General features: G+C 39.9%; 1 protein-coding gene across 8 annotated transcripts in view; it reads left to right on the top strand.

The window, feature by feature from the left end:
• Nucleotides 1-17,021, top strand: part of LOC112463238 (cysteine-rich motor neuron 1 protein) — a 256,209-nt gene extending 239,188 nt beyond the window's left edge. For all 8 annotated transcript variants that reach the window (XM_025029505.1, XM_025029504.1, XM_025029498.1 and 5 more), the window contains 6 exons: nucleotides 6,177-6,359; nucleotides 6,867-7,052; nucleotides 11,214-11,560; nucleotides 12,197-12,523; nucleotides 12,677-12,877; nucleotides 13,107-17,021. In XM_025029505.1, the coding sequence (XP_024885273.1) occupies nucleotides 6,177-6,359; nucleotides 6,867-7,052; nucleotides 11,214-11,560; nucleotides 12,197-12,523; nucleotides 12,677-12,877; nucleotides 13,107-13,352 (1,490 nt within the window). In that variant the 3' untranslated portion in view covers nucleotides 13,353-17,021. The remainder of the gene's footprint in view (nucleotides 1-6,176; nucleotides 6,360-6,866; nucleotides 7,053-11,213; nucleotides 11,561-12,196; nucleotides 12,524-12,676; nucleotides 12,878-13,106) is intronic.
• Nucleotides 17,022-18,406: the final 1,385 nt, after the last annotated feature.

The raw sequence follows: 18,406 nt of genomic DNA, 5'->3' as shown, positions 1-18,406 counted from the left end.
GTGTCGTACTGTGACAGTGTCACGGCTGTCAGTGACGTTGGCATTACGCGGCACAAATCAGTCTCAAGATTAATACGACAATGACGTACAGTTTGCAATACAGAAGTTTCACGAATGAGAAAATCGATGGCGAGAATGAGAAATAGAAAAAAAAGATAGAGGACAAGAACGAAAGAGAGAAGGAATGAGAAAGAGAGGGAGGGAGGGAAGGAGAAAGGGAAAGAGAGAGAGAGAGCCGAATTTCACTCGGAAATAAATTTTTATCGAGCTCCGGGTAGAAAACTTTTCCAATAATAACAGAAATATAAATTACGGGGGTGAGGCGATAACGAAGGAGGAAATACATCGGGGCGCGTAACGAGAAACGAGAATACGATTGAATGAAACAAATAAACGAGTACGGCCACGTTTGCCCGGCGTGGAAGTGCCAAATTAATACAACGATTAGTATTGCGCCGACGATGCAACGCTGCGGCCCGTGGCAAAAGAGAAAAGAAGCATCCGTGCGGATGGTGTCGAATATACCAACCTGGAAAAGCGTGTCGGGATAAAGCCCCTGTGACGTAAAACGCGCGAGAGAGCCGGCACAGCAAGCAGACGTTTCGTACCGAGGATATTGCATTAGCTTGCTCCTAGCTCTGGACTCAGCCGCTAACTCTTGCATACCGAATGAACTTATTGTTAGAGCAAGCAAGGCGCAAGCCGTTCATTGCATACCAGCCACGCGATTTTGCCAAATGGTCCAATGAGATCGAGCTCCAATATCTTCCATTGGCATTGTTTTCGACGATGCAATTTTTTTACGGCAAGTAGTATTTTTTTCCACGTTTTTGAATAACAGCGCGTACCAAAATGTACTTAATGTTGGGCTGCATAAAAAATGTAGCAATCGCTCAATCTATGGTCTGTCATCGATTATGCTAATTTATCCGATGCATTTGTGCATCGTATACGTTTTTATACGTTTAATCAAATATAACGTTGTCTCATTTGCAAACTATGTACATAAACTATAAAACAATATTTTTATTGAAAAAAGAATGACTCGGCGATATTGATCAAAGAAAGTAATCTGTATGCAATTTTCGTTATCATGGTCCATCTTTCCCTTTTCAAGTGAACTTTCGTTTATTTCTTGCACGCTCGATAACATCCAACGATAACGTATACTCAATCGAAAATATGCTTCCTGGAGAAAAATTATGTCCGGAGTGTGAGTTCGCGATTATTAATACAAAACGAACCTTCGTCAGTCATTCGTCACTGTCGAAGGAGCAACGGGGGGCAGCGATCAGGACTTCCTCCTCATGGCGCTTGCCCGTTTCGTGAGCACCACACGATGTTATTTTTCGCAGGAAATTACCCACTTTCCTCTCCTCATTCACCAAGTATACCGTACAGTCGCGTGTACATACACGTCGCTGAAATAAATCAGCTGGCACGTCGATCGTATCGCAGCGCGAATCGCGATTCCATCGCGTCGATATTACTTCGTTTACCGCCAAAACCGCCTCTCTGAAACAAAAGCTAATTTTCGCCCTTTCTTCTTTGCCTTATCTTTTATCCTTTAAAGTTAATTTCGCCGGTTACTTCCCAGTCTCTATCCAACCCTGCTATCTTTACGACGCGATTCGTGCCGATTTACGCGTGCCTTAGGCGCGCTATCTACCTAAGGACGGACGCATAAAATACGGAAAGGTACAGATAAGAACACGCCGATCGATCCCATGGGTAAGGATCTTCGAAAAAAAAATAGGGGAGTGTACAGCGGAATGTAAAAACAGAAAGGAAAGCACTCATTTTATCGCATGGCTGGATCCTTTCGAATCGCCCTTGAACAATGAGTTCGTTCTTACGAGAGCGAAATTTCGTCTATATTTTCCAGAAGTTTACGAGCCGATCTCGATCGGGGAATATAAACCACAGCTTTCTGTATTAAGTCTCGGGAAACCTTTATAACTAAACTTGATATTTCAGCATATCTTATGACTAATACAAGTCTTTTTGTGATTTACAGTATACATTAAACTATGAAAAAATATTACATTTAAATTGCATCAATATTTATATTGCTTGTAATATTACTAAGAGAATTTAATAATAGATTAACTATTATACGATCGTTTATATTGTAAGATCTTGTTGTTATATACGATCAGTATTAGTTATTACAAATAAAGCTATTTTTAAAGGAAAAAAAATAAAATTAATTAAATAAATTTAACCCTATTCGCTCCAACCATGCCTTTCGTGTCCCACGAATTTCTAACAGTCGTTTGTTCCGGAAAACAAATGATCGTGGGAAAATCCCCTCCACGCCGGAAAAAAGTTATTGTGGCAGGGAACCTCAGGTAAAAATTTCAAAGTCCTAGCTCATTTACTCTCGAAACGGGGAACAATCAAAATCTCGGTGGGACACGAAAGTGCATGGTTGGAGGATTACGTCAGTGTTGTGTGAAAGGTAAATGAGCATTTTTTTCGATAAAAATGTATTTTTGTGTATAATTTAACCGTATTTAAAATATTTTTGTCGTTAAAAAAAAAATTTAACATTCCACAGAGGTCTATTATGGCTCAGAGGCAGGTGGAAGAGGTGGGGAGGAGCTACGATTATATTAAAAAAATTAATTTTTTTACATAAAAAATATCTGTCACACTTCAAATTCGCCTTTTCTTATTCAGAAATTCTTTTTCTAGCATTCTTTAAGTCCTTAAAGTCTTTCTGTACCATTTAAAAATTACCAAACTTGCGGCGACGAAATTAAGTATTCCTATTTAATTAATAATTATCTCATATTTTTTTTCTCATTTGCACTACTTTTAGCTTTAATTTGCGTTTTGGTTCATTAAGCTTCGTCAATTTGTTCGTGAGTTATGATTTTTTAAATAAAACGAGTCGTAACCTGTGTTTGTCAACATATAATTGTTGTAAAAAAATATTTAAATAAATGATTTTCAAATGTTCTTTACATTGATTTTTAGTCGAAGGTACAAAGATATTATAATAATTTTTGGGGAATTTTTCAAAGCTATTAACATTATAAAAAACACGTGGGACTCGAAAGTGCATGGTTGGAGGATTATTGGGGCGAAAAAAACGTTGGAGTGAATAGGGTTAATTAGATGACTATAAATCTTCATATTAAGTGATAGCAAAATACGAAAAATTTGAAAAACTAAAATACGTCTAAAATACGCTTTTTATCAAAAAGATTATAAAGCAACCGAATCATCGAGCGTTAAACCGTGACTTCAAACAGATGCAATAAAATCCAATGGATATCATCCTCTGCTCGCCGAGGGGGATATTATACGGAGGTTTTCGCGAACTGAGAGAGAAAGAGATGAAGAGAGAGGGTCTTCTGTAGCCCTTTCGGCTAAAGGACTTGCCGCAGCTTAACCTTTGACCGATGTACCCTTCAGTTACGCCGAAAACCGAAAGCCGAAAGCCGTCGAAAACCGAAAGGCGCGTTTTATTCGTTTCTTCTTCATCGTTTCTCGCCGGCAGCGGCGGTAACGAGAACGAGACTTATCCGGCTTCAAAATCTCCGGCGCGAAATTGCGAAAGGCGGACACAAAGAGGCTGCGTGCAACCGGCACCGGACGAGAAGAAGATCGTATCTTCTCGTTTCTGTCATGTCAGCGGCCGAAACGCAAAGAACGAACGGACAACAGGACTGGTCGTGACACGAAATGCACTGTGAGTGCATCATGCACACGGCATTCTTGCTGTTAAGTCATCGATCTCTCCTCTCGCTGAGTACAGCGGATTGCGCGTTCCAGAGGATGTGCAAACTCATCCAACGGATACGAGAATCAACTGCAATCGCCGATTTCAACGACTTCTGTCATGTGTGCGATGGACTAGCAAGAACCGCTTTGATATTGAAAAGTGTCATTGAAACGACGACTCTCACAAAGATGAAATTACTATCTTTTTGTGTTCTGTGATGTATATTTTATGGACTATTCAAAATTATGAGCGAGACGTTCGATATAAAACTTTCACGGGCAGAATTAAAGTCCATTAGGCTACGCAAACCAAGTTTTAAGAGAGAATTCGCTTTCTTCAGAGGGAAAACTTTTAATTGTGAAAGCAATTCCTTTTTATTCTCTAAATTGCCATTGTTTTCACCTTCTTCTCTGTAAAAGTATTTCATATGTGGTACGACTTTTCTTACCATATTTTGTGTGACTGAATTTTTGGTTTCTTTTAAAGATTCGCGTTTGTGTCTCGCGGGACTTTTCCTTACAGTTTCACATTTAGAGGATGATACTAAAAATTTTCTTGATATCGAATATCCCGCTTTCCTTAACAGCTACAACAGGGAAGCATCTTTTTCATGTACGAACTTCGCTTTTCCAAATCCATACAAAGGACAAATTTAAACTTTTTCTATTCTCTCCAACGTATTTCTTCCACATCTAGTTTTTCGTTGCGATATTACGTAACTGTAACAGACTTCGATGTCGCTCACAATTATGCATATTTCACAATTTTATATTCCACAAATATTCTTACGTTGCATCATAAAAATTTTGAAAATTTTTAGATCAATTTCAGAATTCTTTTATAACGCGACAAGAATGATAAATTACATTTATTATTTTGATAACGAATAATTAAAATACAACTATTAATTTGAGAATTTGGTAGGGTGGATAACGACATGGAAATTCTATAATTGTGACCATTTCACTAAAAACGTAATTCGCTGAGCTTTCAAGATCAATCTGGGACCGCACGAATGTAATCTGCAGGAAATTATCTTTGTATGCAAACAAACACATTTAGTATGTATGAGACAACGATGACTCACGTTATGAACATTTGCGTGGTGTGATAGAGTTCCGAGAATTTACAGCCATCTCGTAATTAAATACGACGGTCTCTGAATATCTAACTTTAAACGTTTTTACGTCTCCGAGACTTTTGCATCGCTCGGATGTTTATTTCAGTACTTACAAGAAACAAATAGAGACACGGCGCAGCGGTTGCAAATGAATCGTTAGAAAATAATCCATTTCCGTTTATACAACTGCCAGGAACAGAATTTACCGGTGCGCCATGGATTCGCACTATCTTCTTATTCCGCTTATCATTCTCTTTATACCTCAGCGCATCGCATTTATACCTCCGAGGTTTCCAGTTTGGCATCCATCAAGCTCGCTATTTTTCTCGTTCTCCGGCACAACGGAACCTCCGCGAACACATGGGACAATACGTGTATATCTTCTATCGGGATAATCCGCTGAATAAAATAATCGATCCTCACCACGTCTCTCTCTCTCTCTGTGTATGTGTGTGTGTGTGAGTGACAAGGATATATCTCTTTTTTTTTCCTTACTCATTTGGGAATTTATATTAATGTCGCTGGTACACATCGTATAACTCGTGACATTGCGCAGCGATCCGCACAGAAGAACCGATGTCTTTTTCACAGAGACGCGCATACGTCCGTCTGTCACATATATCAACATAATTACAGAGCACTTGCTGTCAGATTATTAATGGAAAGGGGTTTTTAAGTTTAAAAGATTCATTCAGGGCAGAGGCTGGGAAAGACAGCGTGCAAAAATTATTTTCAGGAAATTACAGTCATCACATTATTTTGGACAAAGAAAGAACGAATCGCTAACTTGAAGATCAATTAACGAGCTGAATAATGAATAGAAATCGAATAGATATTAAGCTTCTGCTAGCAACATACATATATTCTTGAAACTTCCATCTCGTTCAGTGAATATATTACATATATTACATTAAATTAGAAAGCAAAATAATTAAAATAATCTTTTTATATGTAGATCGTCGTAGAATTATGACTCGGGACTCGACGTTATTTGTAGCGTTTAACATTTCTGCCAACGATAAATTTTCTCTATATCGGTCGAGAACCGATATACGAAAGTAATGGCCATATAATTTTTGGGCACTCCGTACGACAGCAAATTGGTGCAAAGTACCATTGATAATAAAGTACACTGAATAGCCTGGCGCAATTTCAAGCGTTTGGAGAAGAATCCCAGGATATCCAACACCCGGGCGGAGATATCTTTCGACGTGGAGCGCTTTAACGGCGTCGTCCTTCGTCGGACATATCGCCGACCGTCGGGACCGTCCCCGAGAATTCTGGTCCTGACGTTAATCTCACTGGTGATTTTTCTGTTTCAAGGAGCCGAGCACAGTGTCGACGACTGCCCGCAGGATAGCATGCCGAACGAGAATGGCGGCGGTTGCAAATGTGCGGATTGTCCACCCCACAAGTGTCGACCGGGTCAGCAGGCGGTGCTGGTAAGGGGGTCATTTTCCGGGACCCCCGGTAACTGCTGTCCGCGCTACAACTGCGTTCCCTCAGGTAATAGAATCCATAAAAGGGGCCGTGTTCGCAGCGGAAAATAATGTTTACCGAGTGTAACGAATGGCCGCCGTGTGCGCGGGGAAGATCGGACTGTGTTGGCGGAACCGAGAAAATGATACGACGGTGGTGGTGGTGGTGTAAATATCATGCTTTTCCTTTGATTAAACCGTACCGTTTGAAAAACATCAGGTTGATGATAATGTTGACTTTAAACAACCGACACGGAATACTTTATATAAGATAGCACTTACAATTTTTACTGAAAATAAATAAAATCTTGGAAATAAAAGTCTCATTGCCGTTGGCACACAACGTTGACTTGATCGCTTATAAAGTTATAAAAATACAATTCTCTCACGCGAACGTAAAATACCGATAATTAAGAAATACAAGTATAATTACCATATAATAATTAACGTGACAAGCATAGAAATAGAATGCGTCTTTCTTATTTAACGAGTCGGTAACACAAGTCGATGGCGTCCAATCACACCGGTTTTGCAGATCACCATCACCGGACCGAGTCGTTCTGTCCCGAGGACAGCGTCCTGACGGACGATGGCATCTGCAAATGCGTCCCGACGTGTCCGCCGCCCAAGTGCCGATCTGGTCAACGGCCGGTCGAGGTCCGGGCGGCCAAGCCGGAGACACCCGGTAGCTGTTGCCCCCTTCACGACTGCAGACCCTCAGGTAATTACGTAAGGTCGTAATCGAGGTTGGTTCCTGTCAGGCGATAGGAACGGCGCGCGGCGTGCGGAATACGCCGTATATCGGATCGATATTTCGGGGATATCATGCTTTTCTCTCTCCTGGCTCTTTCTCTTTCTCGCTCGCTGCTCTCGTGCTCCGAATGCTCCGATACGTCCTCTCTTCCCTCCCCTCCGTCTCTTTTTCCATCTCTATCTCTTTCTTTCCCTCGGATGCTCGAATTGCAATCTGGCGAGGCAAGCTCGTTCGTTGAGTTTGTAGCCTCAATGTACTTCAGATATCGGCACGAAGGACTTCCTCAATCGTAATCAACGCATTTCCTGTGGACGCACGGCATTCCGTTACCGAAAGAGAGAAGAAGGGCTGAGGGAAATAGAGTGTGTATACGTTATATATATGACGGAATTACATATATATACATATATATATATATAACGAGGTTCTGAAAGAGCGAAGAGATTACGACAAAATGAAGAAGATCCCACCCCCCTCTTTCTCTCTCTTTCGTCATTTAGAATCCACCAAGACGTTTTCAGAACTTTTCACTTCGGTTACTCGGAAGTGTATCTTTTAATTCGCCGATCCTATTACTTTCAATTATCGGTGTCACATATAAAAAAAGACTTATCACATAAATTTCTACGTAGTTTTTATAAAATTACGTAGAAATTAGATAGCCTTCTAAATACCAACGCTACCATTATTTTCTGAAATTCGTTCTAGAATCCACCGACATTATAAATGCTAGTCGCGCAGATTGTAAGCAGAGATAATGCTCAAATGCGATATTTCAGCGAGCGGCGGTTTTTAAGTTACGACGTTTAAAGTTACACCGTCGCCGTTCTTGCTGGAACTTTCGATCTACCTGTTGAATTTTAATGAAGTCATTCTTATCTCGCGAAATCGTTCTCTCTCTCTCTCTCTCTCTCTCTCTCTCTTCCTCTATCTCTCTTTGTTAAAATTTAATAGTGCTCCGTGCCTGTTTTCAAATTTAATAACATTTCTACCCCAAGTACGCTATGGACAGCTACAAATCATTACACTAGAAATATTATTATCGCGGCCAAGAGATTATTCTTTGTGGCTCTCTTAATGATAATCGATTTATTGTGCTCGATTATACTTCATTTTGGCATTTGGAAGTGAACGCGTTGCCTCGATGTATCACACTCAATAAATGCTGAATTTAAGCAGCAAAATTTTACGAGCGAAATGATTAAAATATTCGATTGCGTCAGGAAATAAAAAATTAAGTACGCGTAATATTTAAATACGTTTAAATATATTTCGATCGATTAAATAGGTCTCGGACATCGCGGGTCTCTTTCAATCGATCAAATTCTCGACAATTAAATACCATTTTACATCATACGGTAAATTCATTCCAGTTCTGTATCGTACAGGACGGTGTTTAAACAGCTATGCGACAGTTAAACAGCGTTCTACCTTGTTAACAATATTCATTAGCCCATAGTCCGCATTATCGGTCACGCGTACATAGTTGATGCCTCGTTTAATTAATACGCTTTCGTCGAAAAGTACACGCGATAATAAATATTGACGTAAACCCTGATACCGCGTTGAGGTAAATAGCGATACAATCGGATTAAATTATACAGATAGATGTTCTCTCACACCGGTTTTCGCTGTAAAAGTGTATTTTACATGTTAATTACAAAAATAATTTAATTACTTCGTCAACGATTTGATGTCCTGATCGAAGCTGTTAACGATATTTACAATTGATTCGCCGTAAATGTTTTTCTAGATGTGTAATTATCTTCCGTTCAATTTGTCCGAAATATTAATTCAAGCGTAATTTTTCCTATATCTTTTTACGATATTGGATCGGATATTCGTTTCGCAGCTCGTAAGAACTTACAATTCTTCATTTAACACATCTTTCTTTTTCCTCTCGTTCTTCTCGAACTCCCATTCTCTTTGCTAAGAGAGATTATATCTTTAATATTTTCTACAAAAGCGCTTTTATTATTGCCCTCAATTTCGGCCGTCGATATCGTCCCCTCGCCGCAGTGCAGATTACAAAGAGTAATGAAACATCCAGAATAATGAAACGGAATAAAAAAAAAAAGTTCTTCGGGCACATAAAGGGAACACCCGCTCTTTCATATTTCTTACAAAAGCTCACGAATTTAGTTTTTTTCCGGCGGTGTAAGCTATATGTGAAACGGTGGGGAAAAGATATTACGCGAGGGACCATCGACAGCCAGTCAGCCAGTCAGCCAGCCAGCCAGCCAGACAACCAGTCAGCGAACGATGTATCCGATGAAAAAAATTCGTGCAAATTTTTCCCCTTTCAACGCGAACGTACGTCCGTACGTGTGTCGCGACAAGGAAATAATGGGGAACTATACGAGAGTACGAGCTCGGCCGGCCGACCGCGCGTCAGCGGAGGCTCGCGAAAATTGTTTTTGCCTCTTTGCGTTACCGAGTCAATTTTTCACGGGAACGCGCCACTTTAAAGTTCGGGAGGCGTTAGGCGTTATGAATGAACGCTCGCAAATGAGACGCAGCTGGGGATAGAAATAATATACCCGCATCTACGGTCGACCGCCTGACCCACATGTCTCTTTCCACGATGTAGAATTGTAGAGAGCAGACGCGTGCTAAAATCGACGCCAATAGCGAGATAATAATCGAGGTAATAATTAAGGACTTTTTTTTCTCGGGCGGCGACACGTGCGTGGGCGGAGATCACAAAAGCAGCGCCTATAACTTGTATTTACAGCCGGTTAAGTTGCGAAAAAAATGAAATTTTTTATAGAACGGAACAATGCACTTGCCTGATTATAATGCACATACCATTCTCATCCAGCGAGACGACAAATTCATCTGTTATCAGTGCCGACGCGGCGATGCGGACGTGGCGACTTAAAAGCAGCGCGCGTATAGAATTGTCTCATGCAGAAAAGATCAGCGCTCAAGGGTTTACTATCCAGCTGGAGCGTACTTGGGCATGTAAATTTCACGTACGGGCACTCGGTTGTGTAAAGAGGGAGGGAAGGAGAGAAGAAGAGCGCATAAATAAAAGCGCTCTAAGCGAAATACGACGCTCGCGTGAATAGCCAAGTCATCCCGAGAAGCTTAATCGCGGTGTTTTACATCAAGAACGCTTGACAGCTTTAATGGCGGCGATACCATCCACCCCGATCGTCCGTGTAACGAAATAATGTCGCAGATAATTAGATTTTCGCGAGTTATTAACGGCGACGAGAGGCGTAAGACGGCTTTGTGGCAGGCGTGTTAAGGGCGCTATGAATATTAAGCGAGATTGCAAATCTTTGTGAAATTCTGCAATTTCCGGCGCTTTGATGATTACCGGACGAGCGCTTGTCGCCGCTGGAAAATCGCCGAATAATGACTTGATCGTCGAAGAGGAGCGCGTAAACGCGCGCGGTTGCCGATTATACGCGCTCGTAATCTCGTATGCATAATTAACCGGTTGCCTCGCTAATAATACGGCGATTCTTCATCAAGATTGAAGGATATCTTAAAAACGTGATCGCGTTTGCGCGTGGAACGAACGAGATTGTGCCAATGACGCGCTCAGTGCGACGTTGAAAAATCCGTTGCAACAGTTTTATGCAAAAGTTCGCTAACTCCGGGAACACCGAGACACTCACCCAAGTTTTCCCTCGTTCGCTCGCAAAACTACCATATTTGGGTTAGCGACTCTTCCCGACGGCGGTATTCCCCGTGAGTTATTTATAAACTGTCTTCAGAAAATATTTCTTATATTTTTTAGCGTATCATCAAAATCTCAGTGCGATGGAATGATGTTGGTACGATTTAATAGCCCTGTCAAGAAAATGTTCTTAAATATTTTTTTTCATCCGATAGTTAAATAACATTTCAATATACCTACGTGACGCTATGATAAGGAATACTCCAAGTTTTCTACTCTTGCTCTTCTCTAATAGGCTATATAAATTAAATCCGTATAAATTTCAATTCTTCATTTTTCTTTATATCCCACGGAAATTTTTTTAACCGCCATTCCCATTTAGTCCCGTTGAAAAATAAAATGTATTCCTACGTATATGTATAATATATGTATAAATTGAAGTGTTCAATGTATGCCGATTTATCTAACTTCCTTTTTATTCGTCTCATCCTTTCTAGATCCGATCTCCTGGGCAAAGGTTGAAGAGAAACCGCAAAACTGCATTCACGAGGGTGTCTCGAGGAAACTCGGTGAGGAATGGAAACAGAACGACTGTATCACTTGCATCTGCAACGAGGACGGAATCGCGTCCTGCCAAACGACCATGTGCAAGTCCTGCGAGAACGCGATACCACCTGATCCGGGCGAATGCTGCCCTCACTGCCCACAGCTGACGAATAGCACCTTCGATCACCGTCCTGACGAGTCCTGCAAGATGTCCCTGGACAATTGCAAGATGAAATGCTACCACGGCTTCCGAACGGATAAGAATAACTGCCCGATCTGCGAGTGCGCCGATGACTTGGTAAGGGTTAAGAGTATGGAAAAATTGCCGATAATTTTGAGCAAATTTAAAAGTAGCAAGTAGCTGTTAGGCCATGTTACTTAACGTTGAAGATATAATACAAATAGAAAACACAAAACTACAAAGAATTGCGTTAAAACAATTACACCTACTTTTATATTTAATCAACATTTTAATTTGAAAAATCGAATAAATTTGGAAATAATTTTCGAATTAATAGGCTGTAGACTTGTAATATCCAACATATTACAATGCAAACACAAAACTATGCAATCTAGAATACGATATGACGAACAAGAACTGCTCCGGGTTAGCTGACGATTACCTACGATAAGAATGCAATCTCCCGCGTAGTATCTGCTCGTCCACCACGAAACGTTCTCTATCAACCTTAGCTAAATGCAACCGTCTGCAACAACGTCCGCCGCGCGGATTTTCAGTCGTGATCTAGCTAAGGTAGAGACACAGTTTCCCTTATCTCTGAAACGCGCGCGTACCTGCAGCTGAAGACGTTTTCTTCTCGGAATCTTCACGCGCGAAGCGAACTTGGCGAATAAGAGGAATTCCGGTGGTTTCCTCTCAGCAACGCTACTCCCGGCTTCTATCTCGCGAACTGACGACTCTCGTCTTCTCCAGGAGGTCGACCTCGCGCCGGATGTGCTACCGGAAGATTACAAAGTTTGCCCGGAACTGCCGCACTGCGGGCTCAACTGCGACCTCGTCAAGGACGAGGACGGTTGCCCGGTGTGCGCCTGTCAGACGCCGAATGTCACCGCCCTGGACACCACGGACGACAAAAGAATCTGCCCCGAGGTCAAGTGCGACCTTCACTGCGAACTCGTCATGGACGAGAACGACTGCACCTTCTGCGAGTGCAAGCCGCCCACTGCCGGCTGTCCGCCGCTCGTCGGATGCAGGAAGAGGTGCAATTTCGGTTATAAGACGAACAAGCGCGGCTGTCCCGTAAGTACAACGATCGGAACTCCGTTATACTATTTCACGAGAGGTATAAATAAAAATAGAAGAATATCAGAATAAAAAACTGCACCTTTTGAAATATCCTACGGCAATAAACGAACTTATTTTAATTGGACACTGATGGATTTCTCCTTGCAGATATGCCGCTGTCGAGCTTCGTGCATGGACCATTTGAACGAGACGCATCCGGAGGGATCGACTTGGCATCCAAACAGCTGCACCACATGCACTTGCGAGTCCGGTGGGCGACTTAATTGTAAAGAAACCATCTGTTCGGTGGCCTGCAGTAATCCGCTGCCACCGAAACTGGGCACTTGTTGCCCCATATGCCCAATTACAGTGAGTTTTATGTATAACGTATTTCTTTAAAACCCATACTTATCATTAGTACCACATTATACGATATATTAATTATACGTATTTTGACAAAGTAACTTGTTTTTTCAACTATGTATATCGGAAATATTCGCGAACGCTTGAGTTGCTCGAATCGCGAAAAATGGTATTATTAACAAACTTATCGAAAGAAAAAGCAATCTAAGAGTTACCATTATCACGTTTGTTCCAGACGATCAAGGAGAACGATATGATTAATCAGATCACCAGCCGGGGCTGGGGCACAGTGCCGATTACGTTAATCGTCGTACTCGCGCTACTGTGTCTGCTACTGATAATCCATATCGTGCGCAGCCGATTTCGCGGCCGTCTGTCACCTTCGGAAGCGTCGTATGCATCGTATCCACCGCAATATTACAAGTGTGTGCCCGTGTACGATACCCCCGTACATCGGAACGAGAAGATCGTACCCCTGTAAAAGACTGTTAGTGTGATCCCCAAAGAGAGCGCGCGTTTGTCGACGAGCAATGTGCAAAAGCAACTTTTCAGTTTGCCAAGACTGTTTTACATACGATCGTCAATGAGATTTCGCGAAACTTACAAGACGATCATGATTACATTGATTACGTAACGTCAATCGTTAACTCTTAAATAAATCTTTTATTTAAGAGTGTAAATTCAGATTGATTATTTATGGACAGAAAAATCTGGCAAAATATTTCGTATCGTATAAAAAATTATAGAAATTTTTCAAAAATTATTTAAAGTTTATTAAGAATCAGAATTATATTAAATCTTTCTTATTCTTATTCTTATGAATGAAAAAGATTCCTTTAAGAGTTAATAGCAGCGGATGATCTGCAACTCATCGATAATCTTACAAGGAAAATTCATTGCCAGACATACGCACATGAAACTGCTAACATCTCGCTAATTCGACGTCGAAGCGAATATCGACACGAGCGGAGAAGGTTGTGGAATGTTGCGCACGATACTGTGTAAGAATGTCTCTCTTTGGGTGCGGCTGAAAATACTTGGAGTAGATTCAGTATTATTTGTAAGCGGCAGTGAGTGTTATAAACTTTGGAAGGGAGAATGAGAAAAAGAGAAGCAAGAGAGAACCAATTCGCACCAACCTCGTACTATGTTTGCCGAATCTTCTTGAATCCCTTAACTTAATATGACACATTGCGTAACTTGTAAATTATAACATAATTAAAAGCGTAGTGTAATTACGATTAATTAAGATATAAAATATAAGAATAAATGTATTAATGTTAACCCATCGTAGGACTCTAACTTAAATGAAAAATCATAAAAGAGACAGGTCTACACCATAGTATTAGTTTCCTTGATCTCTGGACCATCATTATTATCTCGTATTATATTAGTGAATGTTTGTACGAAGTAAAAAGTATTCATTTTTTGCATGGATATTCTCAAGTTCGGAGCGATTTGAAGTGATTATTGAATATATCTTATCAAGTGAAAAGATATTTTTTCTATTAGTTTTTTTTATTCTTATCTATTATTAAAAATTCTCGTTCGACGCTATTTCATTTTTCATATGTTTCTCCAAAATTGTATATTTTTGTCTTTTTAGCTACTAATTCGCAATTTATCTAAAGTTTATTTAAATCGCCTTGCCGCGGTGAGAACAAGTTTATAGACTTAATCGTAGATTAGCTGTTAACAACTGTGTTATTAGACTGTTCCTATATTATACGTTTTTATTTTATTAATATAAATTCTCGTTCTTACTCGTCGCGAGTACAACGTGTAATATTTATATTTGACGAGAATTCCTGATTCAGTTGTCATAGAGATGAAGCAATCGCACCCGCGACCGTACCACGCGAAGGGAGAAGGAAGGGACATGTACATATACCATAAAAGTCTAGATTAAGGTGAAATTGAAATGACACGAGACCCCTCGGTTTCTTCGAAACTCTGTCGCAGTACGATCAACCGATTTTAAGATTTACATTCGGCGCGATGCAAGCGACAAATATCCCAGTGCGCGGATCGCGGATAACGTTACATAATACATAAATATATGATTACGTTCAGTAAATTCTCGGTTGCTTGTACATACACGCCTGGACATTCATTCTCCGGCAGCTTGCGAATTCTCGGGTGGTAAACCCGAATTATATTTTCGGATGCTAACTAACGGCACGCTTAAATAGACGCATCTCTCCTGTTCGCACATATTTCACGCTGCGGTGGAGCGTGCGACAACAATGATCGATGATAAGATAATGTAGCGCTTGATAGAAACGCTTGTGAATGCGTATAAACAGAGATAAAGAAAAGAAGGACGGAAATAAGGAAACAAATTCGAGAGATAAAAACGAATAGAAAATATAAGAGCTAAAATGAGAATGACATAAATGTGATTAAAACTCGAGAATTATATCAAAGGAGAGAAGTTACTTCGAACTCGAACGACGTCTTTTTGCACAGCCGAACAATTGATTCCTCGCCACCGCTAATGAACCATACATATCCATGTGCTTACACAAACGCACGTAGCTTACCCTCTTCTTCCTCTCCCTAATTAAAACACATACATATATTTTTTCAATGTGACTTGTCCTATATATTGTATCTTGTATGTATAACCGTATAGCCTATATATTAGATTTATTTATACATACACGTGTAATCGTGTAAAACACGTGCGCGCATACCATACGTTTATTGTCTATAAACTGCAGGCTGTATTTCGCACGTGTGTATGTACTTGAGAGACAATATGTACGTAGTATATCTATGAGACAGACCCGGATAGCGTATATCTGTAAGAATTATTTCTTTCATTGTTATCGTACGCAGGATGTTAACAATAATAATAACGTCGACAGTAACAATAACAATTAATGATAACAATAGTAGTAATAATTTAGCACACACGCAGTCAGTTCTTGGCGATGATCCCAAGCGGACAATGCATACAATAAAATTTGTGATAAACGGGAATTGGACATTCGTCTGTGCTTTGCAAAGAAGAAAAAAAAGAAAAAGATTCGTAATCTTCTCGAAAAATTTTATAACGTATACGCGCCCACAGAATATGTGATCTAGTATTGCGACGCCGGTCCAACGTTATTCGAATTTATCCCTGACTTCCAGTTTCGACCCTCCGGGGAGGTAAATGACGCCATTTAATCAATCGTGCCGGGAAGGAGCGGATTAAACGTGGCTTGCTTTTTTGTCGAGCACGTGGGACAAAAAGACGAGGCAAATCGCGGTCGTTTGCGGCGAAAAATTATGAGGAACATAAATGTCACGTTTGACGTCGATCGATTCCATAATAAAATCTGCCAGTTAAACGAATTGAAATTTCAAATTATTTATATCATTGTTATTCGTATCATTAAAAAACAAAGGTAAAATGTCCTTCATAAAAATTGAAATACGTCATATTTATATAGAAAATTTTTATCTTAAGACATCACACGAATGTACGATGGGGAACATATTTTATATCCCGTGCTAGATATCCAATTGTTCGCATAAAAGATAACGAAGCCTAATGCATAGGGTGTCCTGAACAAGATATACAGAATAATTATTAAAAAATGCAGATGATTTTACTTATTTTGACAGAGGAAATACAATTTGTTCTTAAGTCAAAAATTAATTTTATTTTTACAAAAATTTAAACCGACTTTTTTAATCCTTGAATTTTTTGGTATTGAATATTTCAAATACGCGATACGATCAGATCTTGAGAATATTTATTATTACAAAATGTATCGATACTTCGGAGATTTGATTTTTTCAATTAAGGAAAATGATAAAAAAAAACTAAAGTTATTCGCGTATGTTTCTTCGTGACTACATCCTCCAGGAGGACATCAGGATCATTATCGCTACGACGTAAAGAATAGATGAAATGACTAACAGTTTTTTTTAATCGAACGTTATGACCGGTTTTTGAATGCAGTGACGAACAAATCGAGTAGTTGTACTTGTGCACTCTTTGTACAAATACCCCGTAACGTGATCATATCAATGTAACTTAGATTTACTTATAACATATACGTACATTATACAGCTATACATACTGGACGCGCAATGTTAAGAAACAGCTCTTGTATGTTAAATAAACCGAGATTAAATAAAATTGTTGATTATGTGATGTTGTGATCGGAAATTTGATGCAAAACAGGAAACTTTCGTCATCATCTTTCCTTTTTTTTCTGTGGACGCATTGGAATTATGTATACATTGCCGTATCACTAATAAAAATAAATATAATACGGCTTTCTTATTAAATATATTTCATTTATTTATCCATTTCTAATTTTATAAAAAGCTACCGCAAGATCTGTCCACATTAAAAAAGAAAATATTAAATTATAAGTTGCTGATGAAATAATATTAAAATCAATCAAAAAAAATGTTTTTGACTCACCAACTTGATGCGCAACGGACGGAGGTATGCAGCCACATAGCTACGATGATAACTGTAACATACAAACATAAGATTCAAATTTAAAAAATGCTCAAAATAATCAACATTTCAAAAGATAATTTTTACGCCTCTCTAATTTGTCTTTTAATGAGATATTTAGCAATAATTAGTTATTTACCGAAAAAGATTTTTACAAGAATAAAATTTTGAATAATTTCTCTTTTTGTAATTATTTCTAATTTATCGAGATAACAATTCGAATAAATAAAAAAGAACTATTAATTTTTATCAGATACAAGGGATGATACTCACCCCAAGGTTGCTCCGGCGATGCTCGATGCCTCTCCTAGGCCTCCTCCTCCTCTCAGGATGTCAGGCCTCCTCCTTCTCCTCCCGCTGCACAGGACACTCGCGGGAAACACTCGCGGATAATAAATTACAATCGCGCGCGGACTAATTTCAGTAAACGTCTTTCTCGCGCGATACTGTACGGCACTCCCGTTTAAAAAAGTCCTTTACAATTAGTCCGATTACTTGAACGGCACTCCCGAAGCAAACGCGACGAACCGGCTGCGGTTCGTTCATTCAATTAAATCGGCGGACGAGGGTACGTTAGCTTCCCCGTCTGGATTTTTATCCAAACAGAACAATAGAGTTTTGCTTGGGTAAAATCCTCGTACTGAGTACTGGGTCTTATTCCCACCTCGCCAAGGTCGTACCCATGGGAAGGAAGTACTTTATTGAGCACGTAATTAATACATATACGCTTTGCACAACGAGGCACGAAATACACGAAAATAAGAAATATTCATGCGTTGTATGTTAATTGTATCACAGCGTGCTATTATTTGAATCACGATACGATTTCACGTTGTCACTCGGCCCTCTTTCCGCTCTTCGAAAAGAATCTGGGATATTTGCACGACAATTCCGCGACAGCACACAGCACGTTCGAAGCACGACACGATTCGAGATATGCTGCGTAAATGAATGCCATGCACATTCGAATGGCGGCTCGGGGCGGGACGAGCGATTATCATCGCCCGCGAATATCACGATAAAAATGCAAATCACTCACAACTCACAATTGCCGTACCAGGATACCTTCG

This window comes from Temnothorax curvispinosus, unplaced genomic scaffold (assembly GCF_003070985.1).
Source record: "Temnothorax curvispinosus isolate PA1 unplaced genomic scaffold, ASM307098v1 QBEX01013129.1, whole genome shotgun sequence".
Taxonomy (NCBI): Eukaryota; Metazoa; Arthropoda; class Insecta; order Hymenoptera; family Formicidae; genus Temnothorax; species Temnothorax curvispinosus.
This window is presented reverse-complemented; position numbering and strand designations above follow the sequence as displayed.